Source organism: Bos grunniens, chromosome 8 (genome assembly GCF_055505025.1).
Source record: "Bos grunniens cultivar Pamir isolate PY7600 chromosome 8, Bosgru_T2T1.0, whole genome shotgun sequence".
NCBI lineage: Eukaryota > Metazoa > Chordata > Mammalia > Artiodactyla > Bovidae > Bos > Bos grunniens.
In genome coordinates, this window is record NC_141172.1 from 105,440,919 (window position 1) to 105,467,531 (window position 26,613).

The following is a 26,613-nucleotide window of genomic DNA, read 5'->3' on the forward strand; positions in this document are numbered from 1 at the left end:
GTGACACCTAGCGGCCGCTTTCCCACTCCTGGACTTCTCTAGCTGACAGCACGTGAATCGGCCTCAGGAAAACCAGTTTTCTAGAACTGGATATACAGACGATGCTGAGGGAAGCTAGCACAGCATCCAGACATAGAGGAACCTGATTTCTAAGCAAAGAGTAAAGGAACCAGTGCTCATCTTGCTGCCATACGTGCCAAGAACACATCATCACAGTCCTGTGATTAGCTAGCATCGAGGCACCTCGCAGATGAGGAGAGCGAGGCCCACGAGGAGGAGCAGATAGGGAAGTCAGGGCCTCTCTCAGCGGCTCTCCCCAGTGGTGCTAGTGGTAAGGAATCCGCCTGCCAGTGCAGGAGACACAAGAGACACCGGTTCGATCCCTGGGTTGAGAAGATCCCCTGGAGAAGGAAATGGCAACTTGCTCCAGTATTCTAGACTGGAAAATGCCATGGGCAGAGAAGCCTGGCGGGCTACAGTCCATGGGCAGCAGAGAGTTAGACGTAACTGAGCACATAATCTGTCCTTTCCCTTTCCTCCCTACAGCCTTTCTCACCAACCCCTGGAGAGCTCGGTCCCGCACAGGTAGCAACGTGGTGCTCGGTGTATGTCGTCACTGACACAGCGCACATCAGACGACCTTTTGTGTTATGTGAGAGCTTCAAGAGCCTCCTCGGGGGTCTCCCTGGCTCCACTCTTAGACTTCCACAGTTGATTCTCACCCTGAAACCGCAGATATGGAGATCTGTATGTAACTTGGCTTTTTTGACCTTTTCGTTGTTGGTTTGGGGACCTCTGAGGCACAAAGTCAGATGATTCAAGGAGCGTGGTTCATGAGTTAAGCTCATTGCTGTACCATGCGTGGTTAGGCTTTATGTATTCATCTGGTTAGCCTCAGCTACTTAGCTAATTTTAACATTTTAATAGTGAACGTTGCTCAGTCATGTCCGACTCTTTGCGACCCCATGGACTGTAGCCTGCCAGGCTCCTCTGTCCGTGGAATTCTCCAAGCAAGAATACTGAAGTGGGTTGCCATTTCCTTCTCCAGGGGATATTCCTGACCCAGGGAATGAACCCAGATCTCCTGCGTTGCAGGCAGATTCTTTACCATCTGAGCCATCAGGGAAGCCCTAACACTTCAATAAACCCCTACAAATCCAGCACCTAAAACATCAGCTGGAAACTTGGCTACTTTCATGTAACTAATGTTCCCTCATGACTCCCTGATTCAAGATCATCATCATCCTAATCTTACATTCATCATTTCCCTGATTCCTTTTTTAAACTGTCTATTGCATGCATATTTATTCTTAAAAGGTAGTATATTTGATGTGTGTGTTTATCTTGCTTCAACTAAAAATAGAGGTAAGGGTATCATGCTATGCAAAATATATCTTTGGGATTTCCTGTCTTCATTTAACATTATATTCATCCATCTCATATTAAGTATCATTACAGTTCATTTTGATCTTGGTTGTAGTATAGTGTTCCCTTGTATGCATAGTGCACACCTTAATTAACTGTTCTCCCACTGATGGCTGTCTATGTTGTTTCCAGGAGACTCCTTCTGCTACACAAAGCTAATTCTATCAACCTCCTGCTAGCCATGTATCTTCAGCATGTCACTGCCCTCAAACTCCAGGACCTAGCTTACAATACTCTAAATAATCAGGTTCTTTCTGATCCCTCTGGCCTCACCTCCGCCCTCCCTTCATCTCTTGGTCTGAGTCATGGGGAATTTCTATAGGTCTTTGCACAGACCATGTTCTTTTCTGCCTCAGGTTATCCACCCAATACTCTCCTCACTTATTCGCATCTCCTCTCTGTTCTCTATGAAGCCCTCCCTGACCATCTCTAGCACTGGCACTTAGCCCAATAGGATGCCTTGGGAGGGGAACATGATCCATAACATCCTATGGGACTTGGTCACTGGTCCACCAGATTGTCTTCTCTGGAGGCCCAGGACTGTCCAGAAGTTGCTGCAGAGGAAAGAGTAGAGACCAAATAGAGAGGCTTTATCTACCTCCTTCCTCACTGAAGCAGTGGCATACTATTCCAGGTTGGGGTTGAAAACAGCATTTGGAAAAGAAAAAAAAGTTCCATGGATATGAGTTTGCAAAAAAGTGAACCAAATCATTCATACAGTCCCCTCGATCCCTGACATGCCATAATCAAAAGCCAGAGAGACATAAAGAGGAACAAGAGGAGATGAAATTTCACAATTAGGTATCCAGGCTCCAGATCAGACCAACATGGAGCAAATCACTCATCTTATGTTTCCTCACTTGTAAAGTGGGCAGGAGAAAAAGATAAACCACACAGAATTGCCATCTTGATAAATAAATGGTCAAATGTCAGAAATTCCATATCAATCAGCCCCATACTTATAAAGAAGGCATAGATCTGGAGGGTAAATTAAATGAGATAACCAAGTAGAGCACCGAGGGAGGGGCTGCTAGGTCTTCACCAAACTCATATTTGCTTCCCCTAGGCAGACTGATAGAATGCATTTCCCTGTCTTCATCTGCAGACAGGTGTGCCCAATGGCTGAATTCTGGCCAGCAGAATAGGAGCTGAAGTGATAATGTGGCATTTTCAGGTGTGGCCCATTTAAAGTTCTCATGTACAATTTCCCATGTTCTTTCTCCTTCCACAGCAGCCATCAAAGCACCAGATTAACGGAGCACAAGATGGAACAGGCTGGGACCCTGAACCACCTCTCAGAGTAAGGCCACCCATCAATCAAAATCAACTATCTAGGACTCTGCGCAAGCAAGAAATAACCTCAACCAGACCAAGTCATTGGGATTTGAGAATTTGTCCGTTACAGCAGCTAGTGTTACCAAGTTACACACATGTTCACCACATGGTAAGCAATCAATAAATGCTGGCCCTCACCATGCTGATGATGACCATCCTGATGGACACAGAGCCCGCAAGGGCAGGGGGTAGGAGGCCTGGTACCTAGATGTAACTCAGTGGCCATGCCGGGGAGCTCACCTCTTTGGTGCCATTGTCCTGGATAAGAGTGTACAGTGGGACCACACGGTTGATCTCCAGCAGCACCGGGGTGGGGCTCAGCTGCTCCTTGCCCGGGCGGCGGCAGAGGTGACAGGTAGACGGACAGCGGCCTTTCTCCTCACAGCGGATCTCCACACCTGAGATGAGCTGGTCATCCGACAGCATCTGGGCCGTCAGCAGGCCTGAGAGGTAGGTGATGAAGGGCATGGACTTCAGCTCCTTCTTGCTGCCCAGCTCCGTGGTCTCTGGAGAAAGAGAGATAAGTTAAGTAAAGGTCAAAAGGTCAGACTCTTGAACCCATCGAGATATGCTAAGAGGCGGTTATCCACTGAAAAGGGAAAACAGATGATGTGACTCATGATGCTTTAGAAAGAACGCTGATACGAGGGCTCCAAGACCAGAATGATGTCTTGTTCTACCATTGATATTAAATAACCCTTTGCTTTCTTTGGGCCTCATCTTCTTTGTATTTAAAGTCAGCAAATTGTATAAACTTTAATTATGTTGAATTGGTTCATGGTGCTTTTCAGGTCTAGTCTATCTTTCTACTTTTCTGTATATTTATTCTATTAATTTTTGAGAGTTTGATATGGAAACTCCAAGTAAAAACCTTAATGCACCTACTTAAAAAATGATTGTAATATACAGTAGAATTATATGTAACTTTGTTCTGTATTTTTCAAGTCTCCTGTAAATGTGTTATCATACTTTCATAATTCACAAAATAAAAAACAGAAAAATAAATTCAGGCAGTAGGTTGGGTTAGAGGGTTTTTCCAAGGACCTTGCAAGATATAAATATTCCTGTATATTTTTCCCAATAAGAAGTTCCTTTCTTTACTATCAATTTTATAAATTCTACCTTTGTTTTAAAAACTTATTTGTCCTATATTTTCTATGAAGTTCCATGTAATGGGGGAAAGACAAGCTTTGGAGTCAACTTCAGTTTAAATCTCAGTTCTGCTAGACAGGAGCTCCACTGCCTTGGGAAAGTCTCTGAATATCCAAGAGCCTATAGTGATTAATTCTGTAACGTGAGGTTAACAATGACTAAAACAGCTATGACTGGTAGATGAGCAAGGAGGTGGGCCTGTCTGGGAAAGGCATCATTTCCCCTTGCTTGTCACGCTCATCTGCCCCCTTATTCAAATGTCTGGTCCTCAGCACACTGTCGTGGGCATGAGTGATGCGTGCCCCAGTATGCATTGTCCTTCTTTATCCCCTTCTTTATTTCACACCTCCGTGTCTTTGCTCGCCCCGACCTACTGTTCCCTCTGCCTCTCCAAATGGTGCTCCGATGCAATGTGACCGTCTTCAGGAAGTCTTTCTTCCTCGCCCCAACCCTGCTTCTCTGATAGGTATTCCTGTTTGCAAGACCTTACCTTGTTACGTTCACTTTCTCATCCCATTTTCTGTCGGCCTCTGCAACCATACAATCGGTTCATGGAGACCACGGACCATGTCTCCCATCCTGCCCCCACTGACATTCAGTGCTTAGCACAGTGCTAGGGATATATTTGACACTTTACCAAAGAGAGAGATTATAGCTGTGAACAGTTAGAACAACACATATAATCCAGTCTGTGCATGTGTGCCAATTTGCTTCAGTCGTGTCCGACTCCTATGGACTGTAGCCCACTGGGCTCCTATCTCCATGGGGATTCTCCAGGCAAGAATACTGGAGTAGCTTACCATGCTGTCCTCCAGGGGATCTTCCTCACCCAGGAATCAAACCCACATCTCCTACGGCCCCTGCACTGCAGGCAGATTCTTTACCACTGAGCCTACCCGGGGTAATCCAGTCTAGAGGCTCCAAAATTCATCTGAGGGATTCTAGGGATTCCAACAGCCATCTCAGCAGCTGCTTGAGGAGAGCAAAAGGAAGACTGAGCGGGCAGTACTCTACATCTGCATCTCAGCTTCAAATAGAGCTGTTCCACTTGTATCTCATTTACAGACTGGTCTTCCACGTAAGATTTCATAAGAAGAAAGGGCTCAAAGCTTGAAGAAGCAAAGTGATTTGTAGAACTGCGAGAGTTCTATTTACATCATGGATGATGTGAATAGTGTCCTCAAAGCTGTGCCATGTACAGTCTGAGTGACAAGGCAAGGTGGTCCTATGCCGAGGGACAGAGCTTGGTCCAGAGGGCAGCTTCATCCAAGCCTAGTGAACTCAGGGCAAGCTCCAGCCTTGGTGGAATACATGGGCCCTGGGCACCGAGGCCTGGGAGAAAGAAGGTTGTCTCTTGCTTTCGCTCTCAGCTTGCAGTGACTTGCAGCTGATCTGGAAATGGGCTTGCCAATTAGAAAGACAAATAAACGCAGTCTTCATTCATTACTCTCTGGGCCCTCAGGCTTCAGATCTGGGCTCCACCTTTTCTGTCTGGCTGTCAGCAAATGCTTATGAGCATCAGATCAAAGGCTCCAGGGGAAGAAGACAAGGCGGATTCCAGCTAACCAATCCTTCAGAGGGATTAAAGAAGGATAGTTACTAAGATAAACAAAACAAAGCTGCGGAGAAGGCATCTCAGCAGCTGGGGAGACAGACAGTCTTGTATATGGACATGTCAGAAGATGATGGCAGTGAAGATGACCTTAGGAAGCACAGGCCAGAGGGATAGTTTTGGAGAAGCGTGACTTCCAACTTGGGAGAGAAGAACTTTTCAAGGGAGAAGGTCAGGGAAAGTCAAAACTGCAAAGACATTAGGGAGCAGTTAGTCTGACCCAGAGTTCACTGATCTATGGTCCATGGGTCAATCTCTGCCTGTTTTTCTAAAGAAAGTTTTATTAGAACATGTTCACTCTCATTTATTTATATATTGTACATGGCTACAAATGGGAGAATTAAGTAGCTGCAATGAAGGCTCCATAAGCTCACAAAGCCTAGAATATTTACTATCTGACCCTTTTGGAAACCTCTGCTGTGTTGCCCTAAGTTATGGATGGGGAAACTGAGTCTTAGAGAAAGGTTACACAGGAATGTGGCAGCATGATGGATTAAAGGAGAAAAATAAATAGATCATAAACACACTTGGATTCTTAACTTCCAAGGAGAAAAGATAGAGTGGGCTATCTTTTCTCCATGAAATATGTTTTTAATGTGTTTTTTCAATAGTTTTCAAAAGTCTAATCTGGTAAAACCTCCCATTTTAAATGAGAGGAAACTGTGTCCCAGAGAAGGATAATGACTTTCCGAGGTCATGTGATGAGTTAGTGAATCCTTTCAGCACATGACCGCAGTCCTGTTAACCAATTCATCACTTACACTACTATTGTTATCTCATATTTTAGGACACACATGCCCCAACCCTCATAGCACCTTGCCATGATTTAACTGCGAAAAAATGTGGAACGTGGTGCTGGGAGCAACTATTCCCTGGATTAAACAAACATCCCTAGCCATCTGGTTAAGAATCTAACTAACAACAGAACAAGCTATTGATCTTTGTTGATCTGTTTTGTCACATAATTTGTTTTCAATGTATTGGTTCAAAACACAGGGTTAAAAGCCCACAGACCAAGCTGAAAACTGCATTCCAATATCAGTATAGAATCCATGCTGAATTTAAGGGTTTATTTTGCAAAAGAAAGACACTTGGGTATCATCTGGTCCAAACCCATCCCTTAACAGTGAGGAACCTGAGACCTAAATGGAAAAAGGGATTTACCAGTAAGTCCCATACACATTTATTTATGGAGATCCTTTTTGTAAGGATTGTGTCATGCCTAAGTTATGATCTGGAGGAGAGTTACAACAGGGAAGACCATTAGCCATTCCATTAATTATTCCTCTGTAGACACTACAATTGCAAAAGCTAATTGCTTCTGATCCAACCTCGCTCTGTGGCTAAAGTCATCTTTCCAAAAAGCAAACTATATTCTTCTGCTTAAAACCCTTTCTAGGAGAGTGTTCACTGATCTGAGGATGAAGACCAAAATGCTTAAGCATGGCACATAGGTTATGAGGGACCCAGACCACTGTGTGCCCCTCGGGTCTCATCTGCCATCCTCCTCCTTCTTTCCAGTTCCCCTACTTTCAGCTACAGTGGCCTCTGTGCTTCTCGCCTACACCCTGTCCTTTCCCTGTGTCTTGGCGCATGCTCTTCTCTCCATATAGAACGCTTTCCCCATCCCCACCTCTGCCCCTGCCTTCTCTGTGCTCAAACCCCCACTACCCTTCAGATCTTAGTTCAGGGGCCAGTTTCTCAGAAACACCTAGCCCGAACTCCATGCCTGTGCCTCTAATCTCTATGAGAGTTTCATACTAAACTTCCTCACAAGCATCCCGTTCTATGTACCACCTGCAGTGTCTTCAGAAGAGAAGCTCAATGAGGGCAGGGTCCTGTAGGTCCTTCTGACAACCATATCCGCTTTACACATCCCCTGGAGCACATTAGGCTTTCAGTAATATTTTCAACAATGTATTTGAATACATGTATATTTATATGCTCGGATGACTGTACTATCTCATCGAAGCCCTGATGAGTCTAAGAGCCAAGATTTGTGAATTTCGTGATTGACAGTTAATTGATGGCTTGCAATCAAGTGGCAACTTCTTCTCAAAGTAAAATTAGCTCCCTCAATTGAAAGGTTAACAGATGAATAGCTGATCAATTTGCCAGTTGTTCTGACCTCCTCCGGGTTCTCACATAGACCCTTGCCATTGAGGGGATGGGAGAGTTCAGTTAAAACAGGCTGCCTTTAACAGGCCAAGGATAAAGAGCATTTTTGAAGAGACTTATCCTCTGTTCACATTTCCCATCCCTCTGAACAATGCTTCCAAAATAGGATCATGGCTGGTTTCAAGCCCAATTCAGTTCCAATGACACTACAGCCCATTCATTTGAGAACCTGCCAACTGAACTCTCTTTTTTCTCCTCCCAAATTCCTGCTGGGTATTATTTTGTTGCCACCAGGAAAAAAATAAAAAAAGGCTCGGTTGAAGTGACAACTCCTTGTTGGGAGGGCAGCCAGGGCTTTTCGGCGGGAGGTGATGGCACCGCTTGCCCTCATCCAGAAAACAAAACAAAGGCCTCAGACTGAGGGCTTCTGGGAGAGCCAAAGCCGCCTGAATGTTTGTTCAATATTCGGCAACAGTGCGGGGCGCTGCCTCCGAGTCCGACAGGCTTGCTTTGGCAATAGGCTTGCACTTGAAGCATTTAAAGACTCCACAGGGACCAGAGGGGCTCAAATTAGAAACGATAAGGGTGGGGGCGAGAGGGGGAGACTTTTATATCATAAAGAATGGCCTTTATTACAGCAATGGCCTCCCAGGAATTGCTGAAATGGGATCATTTCTTAGGCGGAGTTACTGTCTCCTGTTGGAGGAAAGCAACTGCTGTGAAGCTTGACTCAAGGACCCACAGAAATCTCCTTCACAAAGGGGAAGTAGCCGGCTGAATCGGCATCAGCAGTGCAGGAAGGGCCACACTTCTGCGCTCTGCAACCTGAGCTGCCCAGCCTGACGGTGAAAACCCAGCACCATCAGTGTGCCCTTTACAAATGACAGCATCAGCCTGAGAGGCTACTTGTAGGGATCAAATAAGGTGCCTGGCAGAAGTTTAGCACTCAGTCAATACTAGTTGTTATCAGTGTTGTTACTGCAATTGTTTTAATTATCACTGTGCTGTTGTTGTAACAAGACGTTAAAATTGAAATTTCTACACCCAGACAGAATGGAAGTGAAATCCCCAAGCCGGGGCCCCCATAAGCAGAATTTACAAAGGAGATGAATCCTCACTGGTTTCATAACTCTAGAAACCTCAGCCAGAACAAGGAACTAAAATGAGGTCAGAGAGTAGACAGAAAGGATTTAGGGGAGATTTGCTGTGGAGACAGCTATTACCTAATGTTTAGAGTCCCCAGCACCCCAGGTGGGTCATGTGGAGCATGCTACCTCCTAATCCTAAATTTTGGGCTAAGGGGCCGCAAAAGGGTGCCTCTTAGAGAAACCGCGACATGTCTCAGCAACTCCAGCCTTATGCAAGTCTCAGGACTAGGGTCTTACCCCACCTGCAAAAGCTCCAGTGGCCTGTGGCAGCAGAACAGAAGGGGCTGCAGAAGGGTGAGCCCCAAATCAGAGGTTGACACTGGGGAAAATGCCAGACTATTTCCCCTGGACCACATGTGGGTCACATAAGAGAATGAGCTGCCCTGGATCTGTTTTGAGTCTTACTCAGGAGGAATGGATCCCATGGATGGAGGAGCCTGGTAGGCTGCAGTCCACGGGGTCGCTAGGAGTCAGACATTACTGAGCGACTTCCCTTTCACTTTTCACTTTCATGCATTGGAGAGCGAAATGGCAACCCACTCCAGTGTTCTTGCCTGGAGAATCCCAGGGACGGGGGAGCCTGGTGGGCTGCTGTCTGTGGGGTCACACAGAGTCAGACACGACTGAAGTGACTTAGCAGCAGGAGGAATGGTAACAGAAATGGGTCCCCACAGTGAGCGTCTCCAGAAGGTGGGAAACAGAGGATGGAGGGGGATGAGCAGCAGCCAACCAAAGACATGCTGCATCATCCTGGGTCTTAGGAGAAGCCCTTGGCCACAGGGACCGCTGAAAAGCGCCCCAAGGGAAAGGGTTGGTTTTAAAAATCAGCATCAGCATCCAAGAACACAGAGCCAGATATAAGGGGAGCAGGACAAGTGTGTTGCTCAGCCATTCAATGGTGTCCAACTCTCTGCAACCCCATGGACTGTAGCCCACCAGTCTCCCCTGCCCATGAGATTTCTCAGGCAAGAATACTGGAAAGGGTTGCCTTTTCTTACTCCAGGGGATCTTCCCAATGCAGGGATTGAACTGCATCTCCTGCATTGGCAGGTGGATTCTTGACCACTTGGGCCAGCTGGGAAGCCCACCAGGGCAAGTATGACCTTCCTAATCTTAACATTCCCCTCTTCTCTGACTATGAAGGAAGGGGAAGAGGAGGAACAATCGAGAGAAAGAGCACCAAGGCTAACCTTGCCCTACCTAATGCTCTCACTGAGAAAAGAGAGGAGATTTGACTTGTTGGATTTAGAGATTTGATTAAAAACTTAGACTAGACATCCTAATTCTTGATGTGAAACTGTGATATCAACTTAAAATATCTATAGCACAGTCTGTTCCATAAAAATGATAGATTAGGTGTGGCTTGCTAAGATTTTCAGCTGCAGGCAGAGGAAGATTATCTAGTGAATATGATAAAAGGAATATGGGAACCAACTCACATACTTTCGAACATGCATATATTCATGAGCTCTACTTGATCATTCTCAATTTGTACCATCAACTGAACTATCATATCATCATCATTATTATAGTACTTGAAAGTGAAAATCACTCAGTTGTGTCTGACTGTTTGTGACCCCATGGACTCTAGCCCACCAAGCTCCTCCATCCATGGAATTTTCCAGGCAAGAATACTTGAGTGGGTAGCCACTCCCTTATCCAGGGAATCTTCCCAACCCAGGGATTGAACCCAGGTCTCCCACATTGCAAACAAATTCTTTACCATCTGAGCCACCAGGGAAGTCCAATCATATTATCACATTTTAAATGTTAGTTAATGTTAAATTAATAGCTGTCTCTCTAACTAAACTGTGAGCTCCATAAGAGCAAAAAATAGAACCAGTTTCAGTGACTATTTGCATCACCAGCGCAGACTTCAAAGTCTGATGTCCTGTAGATGGTTTGCAGGTAAATATCTTAATCAATAGTTGAAAATGTAATCTGATCCTTTTCTTCCTTTAACCCCCTCTATTCCTATAGCCCTTATCAGACTTTAAATCCACTATCTCAATCTTATCACCACAGCCCTAAAGGCAGAAAGGCAGATAGTTTGAACCTCACCTTATTAATGTACAAAAGACAACTTACAGAGGTAATTTGCCTAAGACCACATAGCTTATATCTAGTCTAGGTTTTTGTACCTGGTTCTTCTGTTCCATTCACCATATTTTTACAAATACTTGGGCATTCCCAGTTCCTGCCACCCCCAGACAATAACCCTAGGCTTCCATCCCTTTCCATGGGCTAAGGGATCTCATTGGTATAAGAGGCATTTTAAAGGTCGGCTGGTCAGAAATTCCATCTAATTGTTTCATTTACAACCAAATAATTCTAACTGCTTTTTGAACACAGAACTCATTACCTTTTTAGGCCTCCAGTTTCATTATGGGAGAGCTCTGTTGAACCGAGACCAGCTTCCCAACTAAAAACTGCAATTCTCATTCTAAGCATAAAACCCAGACTCAGGGCTATGCACTCCTGCCTTTTGGACACCCTGTTCGCAGTGCTCAAGGCTGCCCCCTACTTGGGGGTCATGATAAAATTAGCCACCTAACTACAGGTAAAGGAACTCCCACACTCCGGAACTGTGGGGGTATTCTTGAGTGGTTTCTGATGAAGTTGTGTATGTCTGAATGTGGTATGTGTGTGTTTTGTGTGCATGTTTGAGGAATGGAAAAAGAAGCAACAGTGGAGACTCTAAAAAGAGGATAGGTCTACAAAACTGCCAAATCCTAAGACAACTGATGTTCTAACTTGCAGCTTCTTCCCTAAATGCACAATATGCTCAACTGCAGAAGGGCAGCTATAGCACAGTGACTTGCTTGGGTTTAAATTCAAGCTCTTCCATTTCCAGCTGGATCACCTTGGACAAGTCACTTAGCCTCCCCGAGGCTTCACTTTCTCATCTGTAAAAAGTCATCAACGTTAGTACAGAAATCTTGGATTATTTAGAGGATAAATGAGAAACAGAACCCAAAGAAGAAATTAAATTCTAGGGTGTCAGGAACATCCTCAGAGGCCATTTATTCCTGTGCTTGGCCTTCAGCTCAGCATTATTCATTCCTGTGCGTGTCTGAATCTGTGAAGCTTTCCTTGCAACCTGCTGGCACTTTAACCACACTGTCAGAAATCTCCTTAAACTATGTGCTTCCTACCTGGTGGAACATAGTAGACAAAAGTGGATTGAAAGCTTAAGTCCCAAGCTATTAAGTCAGATTCTGAATTCTGGGCAAGTCACCTCGTCTCTCTAACCTTCGTTTTTCTCATTTGTATAATGAGGATACTAATTCCTCATGGAACTGTTCTGAGCATCAGAGGAGAGATACAGAATCTATGATCTCATATAGTTCTTGCAGTCATCCTACCAAGTAGAAATTGTTGCCCCCTTTTATGGAGAAGGGAACTGGGGCTCAGGGTGCCAGTGCATGACCTCCAAGAGGATACTTGTTTCAATGGACAGCAGGTAAATCTCTGCGGAAAGTCATATTCTCTGTGGGGCAGGGAGAGGGACCCCTGGACAATGCCCAGTGGCCCAGTAGTGGCCAGTATCTTTTGTCTGCAAATTACATTTTGATACTTTTAAGAAGTACAAAAATAGCCATATGGTTCTGCTGTATTATTTGCCCTAAAGTAAGTAAAAGGAAGAGTGAAGAATCCCAGTGCAGCTCAGTGGGTCCAGAAATGGTTCTTCCCACAGACTAAGGCATGCTCAGCCCCCGCCTCCCCCGACCTCTATCTCCCCTGCTGTTCAGGGAGCAGTCAGCCTTGAAGTGGAATCATGGACTCCAGCCTCTGAGTCAAGGCGGGCTGTGGCCAGTCAGGGACGAGAAGGGAAACAGAAGTCCATGTGCAGTCTTCTGCTGCCCTCTGGTGCCTGCTTAAGATGACTGCTCTTGGGAAAAAAAACCTTCGTTCTCTCTTGCCAAAGTGAGATCACGTGGGCAAAGCAACTTGCTAGGTTCTGAGGGCAACAAGGAGGATGGTGAAGGCGCAGCCTTCCGTAAGACTGCAAGGGTTCTGAACAAGCATTTGCTCAGAAGGCCTATCAATGCCAGGTCTGGAGCTAGGCATGGGGAGGAGGGGTGGCATTATGGACTGTGATTTGTTTCAAAATCCCAGTGGCACTTAGGTGTAGAGATTTGAGTGTGTCAGCAAAGAAGGAAAAGCCAGAAGAGAAGGAAAGGGGAGAGACGGAGATGAGGCAGAGAGAGAGAAGAGATAAAGGATGGAGCAGGATCTCCAAGGAAATAGGAAGGCGTGAACTCCCAGGTACCAATGGAAAGGACGTGGTCTGAATGCCAGTCAGATCTGGGGCTGAATTTCAGTTCGATCAAAACTATGCATTTAACTATGCATTCGATCAAAATTATGCCTTTGGATGGCATCACCGACTCAATGGACATGAGTTTGAGCAAGTTCCGGGACTTGGTGGTGGACAGGGAGGCCTGTTTGAGCAAGCTCCAGGACTTGGTGATGGACAGGGAGGCCTGGCATTGCTACAGTCCATGGGGTCACAAAGAGTCAGACAGGAATGAGTGATTAAACTGAACTGATGCATTCGACCAGAGCTTCTGTATACAGCTGTGTGAGCTGTGTACTGCACGACAGCTTCACGGCAAGGTGGTGAGAGGGGGCTGAACCCGGCCTCAGCTCCAATGGCCACCCCTGTGTCCACAGCACTGACCCAAGCAGAGGGCACAGGGCATGTGTGCTAAGCCGATTCAGTCGTGTCCAACTCTGTGTGACCCTGTGGACTGCAGCCTGCCAGGCTCCTCCGTCTATGGGATTCTCCAGGCAAGAACACTAGAGTGGATTGTCATGCCCTTGTTCAGGGTATCTTCCTGACCCAGGGACTGAACCTGGGTCTCTCAGATCTCCTGCATCAGCAGGCGGGTTCTTTACCACTAGTACCACCTGGGAAGCAGGGGAGCACCATTTCCTAGTTCATGTAAAAGGGGATTAAGGGCAAGCTAAGGCCCTGGGTGTGACCATGGACCAGCTACTTCCAGTCTCAGAACTTCTGCTGCTTGCTTTATGCATAAAATAAGGCTATTATCACCAACATTAAAAGTTACTGTTAAGAATTTAATATAATATCTGCCCATGCCTTTCCAAAGATTTCAGTTCTTACTATAACGACCTGGTTTTATTTTTAAGATGTGGTGGGATAAGTGCTTGAAAAAAGGGAGAGGGTAGAAAGGAAATTTGCATTTCCTGAGCTTCTATTCTTTGCCAAACACAAGAAACTATAAATCTCATTGAATCATCACAACAGTGCTTTGGATGAGGAATATTACCATTTTTATAACCATATTTTACAACCGAGGAAACAAGAGGTTCTGAGAGGTGACAGACTGCAGCCAAAGGCCTTAGGCATTCAGTCTGTGACTTCAAAGCCTCTTTCTGATGAAACACAGAAGCATCGGTAACAGGAAGGCTGCTTTCTTCTCCCTGGGCTCGCATTCCTTCTCGTTCTTAAAACCTCTGCTCAAAATTGATCCCCCTTGACGGAGGATCCCAACATTAGTTCCTCCCCAATTCCTTCCTCCTCCTCCTAGTAGCTTCTTAGGGATCACAGAGGGAATGCCCAGAAGGAATCATTCCTAGACAGGGTTTAGGGAATGAGAGGCCTTTGAGATGCTAATGGCCTGCCTGAAATGAAGACTCCCAGATCCCGCTGCTTAGGCATGACCTTGAGGCAGCAATGCATTCAATCCCTGGGTCTGGAAGATCGCCTGGAGGAGGAAATGGCAACCCACTGCAGTATCCTTGCCTGGGGAATCCCATGGACAGAGGAGCCTGGTGGGCTACAGTCCACGGGGTCACGTAGTCAGACACGACTGGGACTAACACACACACTCTGAGGCAGTACAGCAGGCCATGTGGGGCTACTGAGATTGCCAGGTTAAAGCTTCAGGGAGGGCGTGAACCTGGGCTGGCTTGGGCGGAGGCTTTGGTGCCATTAGAAAACAAACTGCCACCCTCTGACCACTTTTCTAGGGGGCTCCAGTTACCTGTCACACACCCAAGTCTTCCTGTCCGCCGAAAGCTTCGCAATACTCAGTGTAAAAGGTCACCTGTAAACTAGTCGATAGGCAAGGCTTTTGGAGAGCATGTTCAAGGTGAGTTACCGTTCCGCTAGCTTCCCTCTTCCCTGGAGCAGTGCCTCTAGGGACAGGAAAACGAACTAATGAGCCTCCCCAGCAAGAAATAAAATACAAAACAGAAACAAAAATAAAGGACTGAGACCCATTTGGGATTCTTACTGCTGAGGAAATCGGTAACATTAATATTATTGCTGTGATTTTACACGCACGTATTCTAGGCCAGGTGTACTGCTACTTGCCTTGCACACGCTGCCAGGGTTCTGTACAGATCATGGTTCATTACCATATTTTCAGGTTGAGGAAATGGAAGCTCAGAGAGGTGAGATCGGGGAGAATTAGGCTTCCAGTTCGACCTATCTCACTTCTAAACACGTTCCCACGATCTTAAACTGTCTCCACTCTGCTATTTTGCTGCAGATTCAGGTTGTGAATTCTGGAGATCAACTGTGTGCAATCTGTGTTGCTTCTGTCCATTACATCAACGTGATAAGCAATGTGGCCCTTAAAGAATAATTTACGGATGTCAAATAGGGAATTGGTTAAAAACACTATGGTGTACCCACACAGTGGAGTCTGTTCATAAGCAGGAATTGGGGGCAATCTTTATATGTAATATGGAGTAATCATAATACATTTTACTAAATCAAAAACACAGAAATTTATAGTGCTTTACTTTGTATAAGAAAGAAGAGATACATACATACAAGTGGATATAATCACATTATATCTATGTTATCTCTATCTGTATGTAAAGAGATAGATACACTGTTATAATATGTATATGGACTAGGAGATGGCAAACCGCTCCAGTATTCTTGGCTAGAAAATCCCATGGACAGAGAAGCCTGGCAGGCTACAGTCGATGGGGTTGCAAAGAGTCAGACACAACTGAGCACAATATATTATATATAATCTGTCTTATACGTATTATGTCTAGATTAGATAGGATTTTTCACTAAGAAACACTAGACAATTAACCAAACCTAATAAAAATGGTTGGACTTTCTTGGTGGCATCAGATCAGATCAGTTGCTCAGTCGTGTCCGACTCTTTGCAACCCCATGAATCGCAGCATGCCAGGCCTCCCTGTCCATCACCAACTCCCGGAGTTCACTCAGACTCACATCCATCCAGTCAGTGATGCCATCCAGCCATCTCATCTTCTGTCATCCCCTTCTCCTCTTGCCCCCAATCCCTCCCAGCATTAGAGTCTTTTCCAATGAGTCAACTCTTCGCATGAGGTGGCCAAAGTACTGGAGTTTCAGCTTTAGCATCATTCCTTCCAAAGAAATCCCAGGGCTGATCTCCTTCAGAATGGACTGGTTGGATCTCCTTGCAGTCCAAGGGACTCTCAGGAGTCTTCTCCAACACCACAGTTCAAAAGCATCAATTCTTCGGCGCTCAGCCTTCTTTACAGTCCAACTCTCACACCCATACATGACCACAGGAAAAACCATAGCCTTGACTAGACGAACCTTCATCGGCAAAGTAATGTCTCTGCTTTTGAATATGCTGTCTAGGTTGGTCATAACTTTCCTTCCAAGGAGTGAGCGTCTTTTAATTTCATGGCTGCAGTCACCATCTGTAGTGATTTTGGAGCCCAGAAAAATAAAGTCTGACACTGTTTCCCCATCTATTTCCCATGAAGCGATGGGACCGGATGCCATGACCTTTGTTTTCTGAATGTTGAGCTTTAAGCCAACTTTTTCACTCTCCATTTTCACTTTCATCAAGAGGCTTTTTAGTTCCTCTTCACTTTCTGCCATAAGGGTGGTGTCATCTGCATATCTGAGGTTATTGATATGTCTCCCGGAAGTCTTGATTCCAGCTTGTGTTTCTTCCAGTCCAGCGTTTCTCATGATGTACTCTGCATAGAAGTTAAATAAACAGGGTGACAATATACAGCCTTGACGAACTCCTTTTCCTATTTGGAACCAGTCTGTTGTTCCATGTCCAGTTCTAACTGTTGCTTCCTGACCTGCATACAAATTTCTGAAGAGACAGATCAGGTGGTCTGGTATTCCCATCTCTTTCAGAATTTTCCACAGTTGATTGTGATCCACACAGTCAAAGGCTTTGGCATAGTCAATAAAGCAGAAATAGATGCTGTTCTGGAGCTCTCTTGCTTTTTCCATGACCCAGCGGATGTTGGCAATTTGATCTCTGGTTCCTCTGCCTTTTCTAAAACCAGCTTGAACATCTGGAAGTTCATGGTTCACATATTGCTGAAGCCTGGCTTGGAGAATTTTGAGCATTACTTTACTAGCGTATGAGATGAGTGCAATTGTGCGGTAGTTTGAGCATTCTTTGGCATTGCCTTTCTTTGGGATTGGAATGAAAACTGACCTTTTCCAGTCCTGTGGTCACTGCTGAGTTTTCCAAATTTGCTGGCATATTGAGTGCAGCACTTTCACAGCATCATCTTTCAGGATTTGGAATAGTTCAACTGGAATTCTATCACCTCCACTAGCTTTGTTCGTAGTGATGCTTTCTAAGGCCCACTTGACTTCACATTCCAGGATGTCTGGCTCTAGGTCAGTGATCACACCATCGTGATTATCTGGGTCGTGAAGCTCTTTTTTGTACAGTTCTTCTGTGTATTCTTGCCATCTCTTCTTAATATCTTCTGCTTCTGTTAGGTCCATACCATTTCTGTCCTTTATCGAGCCCATCTTTGCATGAAATGTTCCTTTGGTATCTCTGATTTTCTTGAAGAGATCTCTAGTCTTTCCCATTCTGTTGTTTTCCTCTATTTCTTTGCATTGATCACTGAAGAAGGCTTTCTTATCTCTTCTTGCTATTCTTTGGAACTCTGCATTCAGATGTTTATATCTTTCCTTTTCTCCTTTGCTTTTCACTTCTCTTATTTTTGCAGCTATTTGTAAGGCCTCCCCAGACAGCCACTTTGCTTTTTTGCATTTCTTTTCCATGGGGATGGACTTGATCCCTGTCTCCTGTACAGTGTCACGAACCTCATTCCATAGCTCATCAGGCACTCTATCTATCAGATCTAGGCCCTTAAATCTATTTCTCACTTCCACTGTATAATCATAAGGGATTTGATTTAGGTCATACCTGAATGGTCTAGTGGTTTTCCCTACTTTCTTCATTTAAGCCTGAATTTGGCAATAAGGAGTCCATGGTCTGAGCCACAGTCAGCTCCTGGTCTTGTTTTTGCTGACTGTATAGAGCATAGTGGATAAGAATCCGCTTGTCAAAGCAGGGGACAAGGATTCGATTCCTAGTCCAGGCAGATTCCACATGCCCTGAAGCAATGAAGCGCATTCACCACAACTACTGAGCCCGTGCTGCATTGCTGAAGCCTGCATGCCTGAAGCCCGTGTTCCACAACAAGACACGTCACAGCAGTGAGAAGCCTTCACACTGCAACGAACGGCAGTCCGCACTTGTCACAACTGGAGAAAGCACATGTGCAGTACCCAAGACCCAGGACAACCAGAAAAAAAAAAAAAAATTAAATTAAAAAAAAAAAAGGTTACCTACTGGGGGAGTGAGGAAATAGGATCAAGGGAACAAGGATTGAAGCCGAAGTTTTCTTAGTGAATTTTGCTTTATAAGTTTTAACTTTGGAACCACAAATTTTTACAGCATTTTTTTTAATCAAAAAAGCAAAACAATCTGTACAAATTATATGCAAATTTTAAATGTACATATCCAGCTATATATCAAAGTGTTGGCATAGCTACAGAGAAAATCGTTGTAAGGGTTAAAGCGCAGTATTTTGATTTTACATGCTTAGTGAGAAACAGTCCAAAGGAAAAAAAAAATGTTCTGCAAATAAATCCTAAACTAGATGCATTGGGCTTACTGCTATGTGTAATATTGGTGTTGCTATTTTGAGACTACTGTGTGTATTCTGTGAGCTATAGCAAACAAGCCATTATGTTACCACCACTACGAACTAAGATTATCACACGTAAGAAATAGCCAATTAGGGGATAAAGTCAAAGGAGTTGAGAAAAATTCTGCACCTTGAAATTTCTATTGGAAATCATATATATACACTAATGATTTTTCTCTTTCAAAAAAAAATAAACATTTCATATCTCTGTCTGCTGAAAAGGGTTGAAAGTAATGGTAACCTAACAACAATAAATACCCTTAATACCCAGATTCTTGTTTTTAAATATAATTTTCCACTAAAAGGAACACAAGATTCTTGGAAACATTCCTTATTCTAAGTCTGGGATAGGTATGGTACAAGCTGAGCCTAGGATATCTTGCTGTGCCAAATACTGCTGCCAAACACCAATGTGGTCATTTCAAAATGACAGGGAGAGCAATTTAGAGGGGCTCACACAGGCCAAATGTTGAACAAAGTGAACAATGACTGATTAAAATAGATCAGATAAATGCATTTCCTGTAATTCATAGCGTTCCTCAAACCAAAGCCATAGCCAAAACCCAAGCTGCAAAAACAAACAAAAATTCTCTGTTCACCACTGGGGATGCCTCAGGGATCAGCTCATTACTCTGAAAATTGGTAAAAGAAAATCAAGTAGTAGTTAAGATATTACCACATGAACTGGATTTCAAGGTAACCACAACTTACTTTATGCAAGTATTGCAGTTAATACAAGCGGAAGAATGACAGAATTAGAAAATTACCATTTTGCAATCCTAATAAAATAATACATCTAGGCAGCTTTCACTGAATGCTAAAAACCATTAGGAGAAAGGCCAGTGGGGAATGTTCTAATGAATGGGTCAAATTCACAGCACCTCAAGCCACTCAACCTTACCTTCACTAAAAGTAACAAGCAGACATTAATATGATATGATGCCACAGGAACTACATGACACAATCTGTAAACTCCAGCTGGTGATTAGGCATGTGGATAGAATTCAATGGTCTATAAATTCATATATGGAAAAAATGTACATCCTGGAACTTCCATGGCAGTCTAATGGTTAAGACTCTGCACATCCACTACAGGGGACATGGTTTTGATCCTTGGTCTGGGAACTAAGATCCCTCATGCCCAGTAGAGAGGCCAAAAAAATCTTTATTTTCAGTATCCTCTAAATCCAATTTAGAACCTTAAATTATGAATGCAGGCAACTACAGTATAGTAGCACTTCCTATGGCTCTGATGCAATCAAACTCACGTATTTTTATCACAGTAGAGTTGTTACAAATATCTCTAAACATTTACATTAAACACTATTTAGAAATCATGATAGTTGCTAGACTCTCAACTAGATCTTGTCCTATATAAAGGAGCACATGCTTTGCTACATTGCACATTTGGTAAAATGAAACACAATGGTCTACAAAAGAAAGAAATCATAAAGATATAGTTATACTTCATTTTATTCATTTGAAACCATTTCTCTGAGAAGGCAGTCTAGGGTTTTCATTATTCTACAAAAGTCCAAGGGACAAAATAATTAGTGACGAATCTTTAGGAGAGAATAACAAGTTTAAAAACTCCATGGGTAAGTCATCAGGTAAATCTGAGAAGTGGAAAATTATTTTTAAAAAATTAGAAAATATAAAAAGAAAAACATGAGTCAATGTCTTCAAGAAATAATAGCATAGGTAGAATTATAGATAACTGCTGCCGCTGCTAAGTCGCTTCAGTCGTGTCCGACTCTGTGTGACCCCATAGACGGCAGCCCATCAGGCTCCCCCATCCCTGGGATTCTCCAGGCAAGAACACTGGAGTGGGTTGCCATTTCCTTCTCCAATGCATGACAGATTAAAAGAGACCTAGCACAGTATGGGTAGAGGGCAATGGCACCCCACTCCAGTGCTCTTGCCTGGAAAATCCCATGGACGGAGGGGCCTGCTAGGCTGCAGTCCATGGGGTCGCTAAGAGTCGGACACGACTGAGTGACTTCACTTTCACTTTTCACTTTCATGCATTGGAGAAGGAAATGGCAACCCACTCCAGTGTTCTTGCCTGGAGAATCCCAGGGATGGGGGAGCCTGGTGGGCTGCCGTTTATGGGCTCGCACAGAGTCGGACACGACTGAAGCAACTTGGCAGCAGCAATACAGTATGGAGACATTTTGATCCTTATTTAAACATATCTACTATACAAAGATATTTTGAAGTAATTAGGGGAATTTGAACATGAACTGCTAGATGTGATAATGATGTTGAGATGATGTTAAAGCATAATGATCTGTTAGAGATGCATACTGTATTTACAGGAGGGATGATAGGATATCTGGGGTTTACTTTAAAAGACTCCAGAAGCAAAAAAGCAAACTAAAGGTGAGAAATGGCTGAAGCAACACTGGCAAAATATTGACAACAATATTTGCAGGGTGACGGGCACAAAATGATTCACTATCCCATTTTCTCTCCTTGTATGTGTTCTTTTCTCAATAAAACACTGAAAAAAAGTGGGTCGCCAGAAGTATTACACAACATCAGTAAAGGCAATTATTGCTGGGGAGTAGCACCTATATTATGTACTCACCTGATGCTTTATTCTAAATGTACTTTCCTCACCTATGTTTTTTCAAAAATGCCATAATAACCTATAATGGAAAATAACCTGAAAAAATACACATACTAAATCACCTTGCTGTATAGCAGAAGCTAATGCAATATTGTAAATCAACTAATTTAATTTTTAAAAATAATAATATTTTCCTACTCTTAGAAAGGGTCTTTCTAGGTGGCACTCATGGTAAAGAATCTACCTGTCAGTGCAAGAGATGTGGGTTTGAGCTCTGGGTTGGCAGATCCCCTGGAGTAGGAAATGGCAACCCGCTCTAGCATTCTTGCCTGGAAAATTCCATGGACAGAAGCACATGGCACGTTATAGTCCATGGAATCACAAAGAGCTGGACAAACTGAGCACATATTTTTTAGAAAAAGGCTTCCCTGATGGTTCAGTGGTAAAGAATCCACCTGCCAATGCAGGAGAAGCAAGAGACATGGGTTCAATCTCTGGGATGGGAATATCCCTTAGAGAAGGAAATGACAACCCACTCCATTATTCTTGCCTGGGAAATCCCATGGACAGACGGGCTTCAGTTCAGTTGCTCAGTCCTGTCCGACTCTTTGTGACCCCATGGACTGTAGTAATGCCAGGCCTCCCTGTCCATCACCAACTCCTGGAGCCTGCTCAAACTTATGTCCATTGAGTCTGTGATGCCATTCAACCATCTCATAGTCTGGCGTCCCCTTCTCCTCCTGCCTTCAATCTTGCCCAGCATCCAGGTCTATTCCAATGAGTCAGTTCTTTGCATCAGAAGGCCAAAGTATTGGAGTTTCAGCATCAGTCCTTCGAATGAATATTCAGGACTGAATGGTTGGATCTCCTTGCAGTCCAAGGGACTCTCAAGAGTCTTCTCCAACACCACTGGTCAAAAGCATAAATTCTTTGGTGTTCATTCTTTATGGTCCAGTCCTCAAGTCCATACATGACTACTGGAAAAACCATAGCTTTGACTAGATGGACCTTTGTTGGCAAAATAACGTCTGCTTTTTAATCTGTTGTCTAGGTTGGTCACAGCTCCTCTTCCAAGGAGCAAGTGCCTTTTAATTTCATGGCTGCAGTCACCATCTGCAATGATTTTGGAGATCAACAAAATAAAGTCTGTCACTGTTTCCATTGTTTCCCCATCTATTTGCCATGAAGTGATGGGACCAGATGCCATGATCTTCGTTTTTTGAATGCTGAGTTTTAAATCAGCTTTTTCACTCTCCTTTCACTTTCATCAAGAGGCTCTTTAGTTCTTCTTCACTTTCTGCCATAAGGGTGGTGTCATCTGCATATCTGAGGTTATTGATATTTCTCCCAGCAATGTTGATTCCAGTTTGTGCTTCTTCCAGCCCAGCATTTCTCATGATGTACTCTGCATATAAGTTGAATAAGCAGGGTGACAATATACAACCTTGACCTACTCCCTTCCCAATTCGGAACCAGTCCATTGTTCCATGTCCAGTTCTGACTCTTGCTTTTTGACCTGAATACAGATTTCTCAGGAGGCAGGTAAGGTAGTCTGGTATTCCCATCTCTTTCAGAGTTTTCCACAGTTTATTGAGATGCACACAGTCAAAGCCTTTGGCATAATCAATAAAGCACAGTAGATGTTTTTCTGGAACTCTCTTTTTTTTTTGATGATCCAACAGATGTTGGCAATTTGGTCTCTGGTTCCTATACCTTTTCTAAATTCAGCTTGAACATCTGGAGGTTCTCGGTTCACGTACTGTTGAAGTCTTGCTTGGAGAATTTTGAGCGTTACTTTACTAGCGTGTGAGAGGAGTGCAATTGTGAGGTAGTTTGAGCATTCTTGGGCATTGCCTTTCTTTGGGATTGGAATGAAAACTGACCTTTTCCAGTCCTGTGGCCACTGCTGAGTTTTCCAAATTTGCTGACATACTGAGTGCAGCACTTTCACAGTATCATCTTTTAGGACTTGAAGTAGCTCAGCTAGAATTCCATCACCTCCACTAGCTTTGCTTATAGTGATGCTTCCTAAGGCCCATTTGATTTTGCATTCCAGGATGTCTGGCTCTAGTGATCACATCATCATGGTTATCTAGGTCATGAAGATGTTTTTTGTACAGTTCTTCTGTGTATTCTTGCCACCCCGTCTTAATATCTTCTGCTTCTGTTAGGTCCATACCATTTCTGTCCTTTATCGAGCTCATCTTTGCATGAAATGTTCCCTTGGTATCTCTGATTTTCTTGAAGAGATCGCTAGTCTTTCCCATTGTTTTCCTCTATTTCTTTGCACTGATCACTGAAGAAGGCTTCCTTATCTCTCCTTGCCATTCTTTGGAACTCTGCATTCAGATGCTTATATCTTTCCTCTTCTCCTTTGCCTTTTGCTTCTCTTCTTTTCACAGCTGTTTGTAAGTCCTCCCCAAACAAGCATTTTGCCTTTTTGTGTTTCTTCTTCTTGGGGATGGTTTTGATCATCGCCTTCTGTACAATGTGACGAACCTCCGTCCATAGTTCTTCAGGCACTCTGTCTACCAGATCTCATCCCTTCAATCTGTTTGTCACTTCTACTGTATAATCGTAAGGGATTTGATTTAGGTCATACCTGAATGGTCTGGCGGTTTTCCCTACTTTCTTCAATTTAGGTCTAAATTTTGCAACAAGGAATTCATGATCTGAGCCAAAGTCAGCTCCCTGTCTTGTTTTTGCTGACTGTATAGAGCTTCTCCAGCTTTGGCTGCAAAGAATATAGTCAATCTGATTTCGGTGTTGACCATCTGGTGATGTCCATGTGTAGAGTTTTCTCTTGTGTCGTTGGAAGAGGGTGTTTGCTATGACCAGTGCGTTCTCTTGACAAAACTCTATTAGCCTTTGCCCTGCTTCATCATGTACTCCAAGGGCAAATTTGCCTGTTACTCCAGGTATTTCTTGACTTCCTACTTTTGCATTCCAGTCCCCTATGATGAAAAAAACATCTTTCTTTGGTGTTACTTCTAGAAGGTCTTGTAGGTTACCATAGAACCGTTCAACTTCAGCTTCTTTGGCATTAGTGATTGGGGCATAGACTTGGATTACTGTGAAATCAAATGGTTTGCCTTGAAAATGAACAGAGATCATTCTGTCGTTTTTGAGATTGCACCAAGTACTGCATTTCGGACTATTTTGTTGACTATGATGGCTACTCCATTTCTTCTAAGGGATACTTGCCCACAGTAGTAGCCATAACAGTCATCAGAATTAAATTCACCTAGTGAAAACAGTGTCAGACTTTATTTTTGGGGGCTTGAAAATCACTGCAGATGGTGACTGCAGCCATGAAATTAAAAGATGCTTACTCCTTGGAAGGAAAGTTATGACCAACCTAGATAGCATATTCAAAAGCAGAAACATTACTTTGCCAACAAAGGTCCGTCTAGTCAAGGCTATGGTTTTTCCTGTGGTCATGTATGGATGTGAGAGTTGGACTGTGAAGAAGGCTGAGCGCTGAAGAATTGCTGCTTTTGAACTGTGGTGTTGGAGAAGTTTCTTGAGAGTCCCTTGGATGCAAGGAGATCCAACCAGTCCATTCTGAAGGAGATCAGCTCTGGGATTTCTTTGGAAGGAATGATGCTAAAGCTGAAACTCCAGTACTTTGGCCACCTCATGTGAAGAGTTGACTCATTGGAAAAGATTCTGATGCTGGAAGGGATTGGGGGCAAGAGGAGAAGGGGACAACAGAGGATGAGATGGCTGGATGGCATCACTGACTCGATGGACGTGAGTCTGAGTGAACTCCGGGAGTTGGTGATGGACAGGGAGGCCTGGCGTGCTGCAATTCATGGGGTCACAAAGAGTCGGACACATCTGAGCGACTGAACTGAACTGATTCTGGTTCATTTTAGTTTACTGATTCCTAAAATGTCAGTGTTCACTCTTGCCATCTCCTGCTTGACCACTTCCAATTTCCAAAGAGTAAATTTAATCAGGGAAGTGAGGGAAAGCAGAAAGAAAGGAAAACAGTCTAGTAAGAGAAAAAAATAATTTAGCCATTAAACAAAGTCAAGTAGTTCCTCAAGGTCTATAGATAATATTCTGAGCCATATCCTTTGAGCTGTTTTGCAGATACTGAAACCTGCTCCCAGATGGAAAAAGTTAACTTCACACTGCCCACAAGCACATGGTCCCCAGATGGGTTGAATCAAGACAGCCAATGATATTGACTCTGGATTACCTTATCAATTAGAGGAATGCCTACAAAGCTGATCACATACCCTACAACCCCACCCCGCCTTCACCTTGTCTTTAAGAACCTTTCCCTGAAACCCACTGGGGTGTTCCAGACTTTTGAGCACTAAATACCTGGACCCCTTGCCCTGTGCCCTGCAATAAACACTGCACTTTGCTTCACACAACCTGTGTCTGCAGATTGGCTTTATTGCCCATGGGCAAGCAGACCCAGGTTTGATTCAGTAACACTTTATCCACACAAGTTCAGACCACTACAGACTCGATCTGGTCCATGCATGGAAGTGTGCATTATGCTAAAATAAAGATTCAAAGTCCTAAACCAGCTGTTTCCATATCAGTACAAAGAAATAAATCAAAACAAAGGAAAGCACAAAACCTCCCTGTGTAAGGACATTTACACGGTCTTACTTGTGATGGTTAAATGTTTAAAAATGGGCTTGTCAATTTGACAAGTTATTATGGAGCCAGTTTATAGGATTTCAAACATTATTCCATATTAGAAAAATAATAATGTTGTATGTAAGAACAGTATGTAAGAACTGTTATGTCTCACAAGCTTTTTTAATTTCTCATAAGTATGTAAGAACAGATTAAAAAGGAACTTGGTAAATATTTACATTTACATGAATATAACCAACAGAAGGATTATATTAAGGTGTTGGATAAAGTTGACCCTTTAAAAATTCTTTTATGCTGTAAATTTAAATCAAATTCAAACATTTGCTGAGCATCTACTAGGTATCGAGTGTAGGCTAGGTTGAGAAACACACAAGGATCGACTAGGGCATACAGAGATTAGAGTCAGTTTCAGCAGAGAGTAGACACGTGACAGACAGATGGAAGGACAGAAATGGACATAAGTAGAATAAGACTGAGAGAGGGAGAGAAGAAAGGAGAGAGGGATGGGGAGAGGTGAGTCAGAGGGAAGGAGGCTCTACGACGACCCGTGATTATCTTACCTCCTGATACACACTGCTTGTTATAACCTTCCACTTGAGTAATTTGCTTTCAGCCAATAGAATACAGCAACATTGAGAAGTGCCACTTCTGTGATCAGG

At 43.7% G+C, this 26,613-nt stretch overlaps 1 protein-coding gene across 9 annotated transcripts in view; it reads right to left on the minus strand.

Moving 5' to 3' along the window:
* Positions 1-26,613, minus strand: part of ASTN2 (astrotactin 2) — a 1,042,634-nt gene that overhangs the window by 199,932 nt on the left and 816,089 nt on the right. For all 9 annotated transcript variants that reach the window (XM_086413912.1, XM_086413911.1, XM_086413910.1 and 6 more), the window contains one exon: positions 3,001-3,266. In XM_086413912.1, coding sequence (XP_086270038.1) covers positions 3,001-3,266 — 266 coding nt within the window. The remainder of the gene's footprint in view (positions 1-3,000; positions 3,267-26,613) is intronic.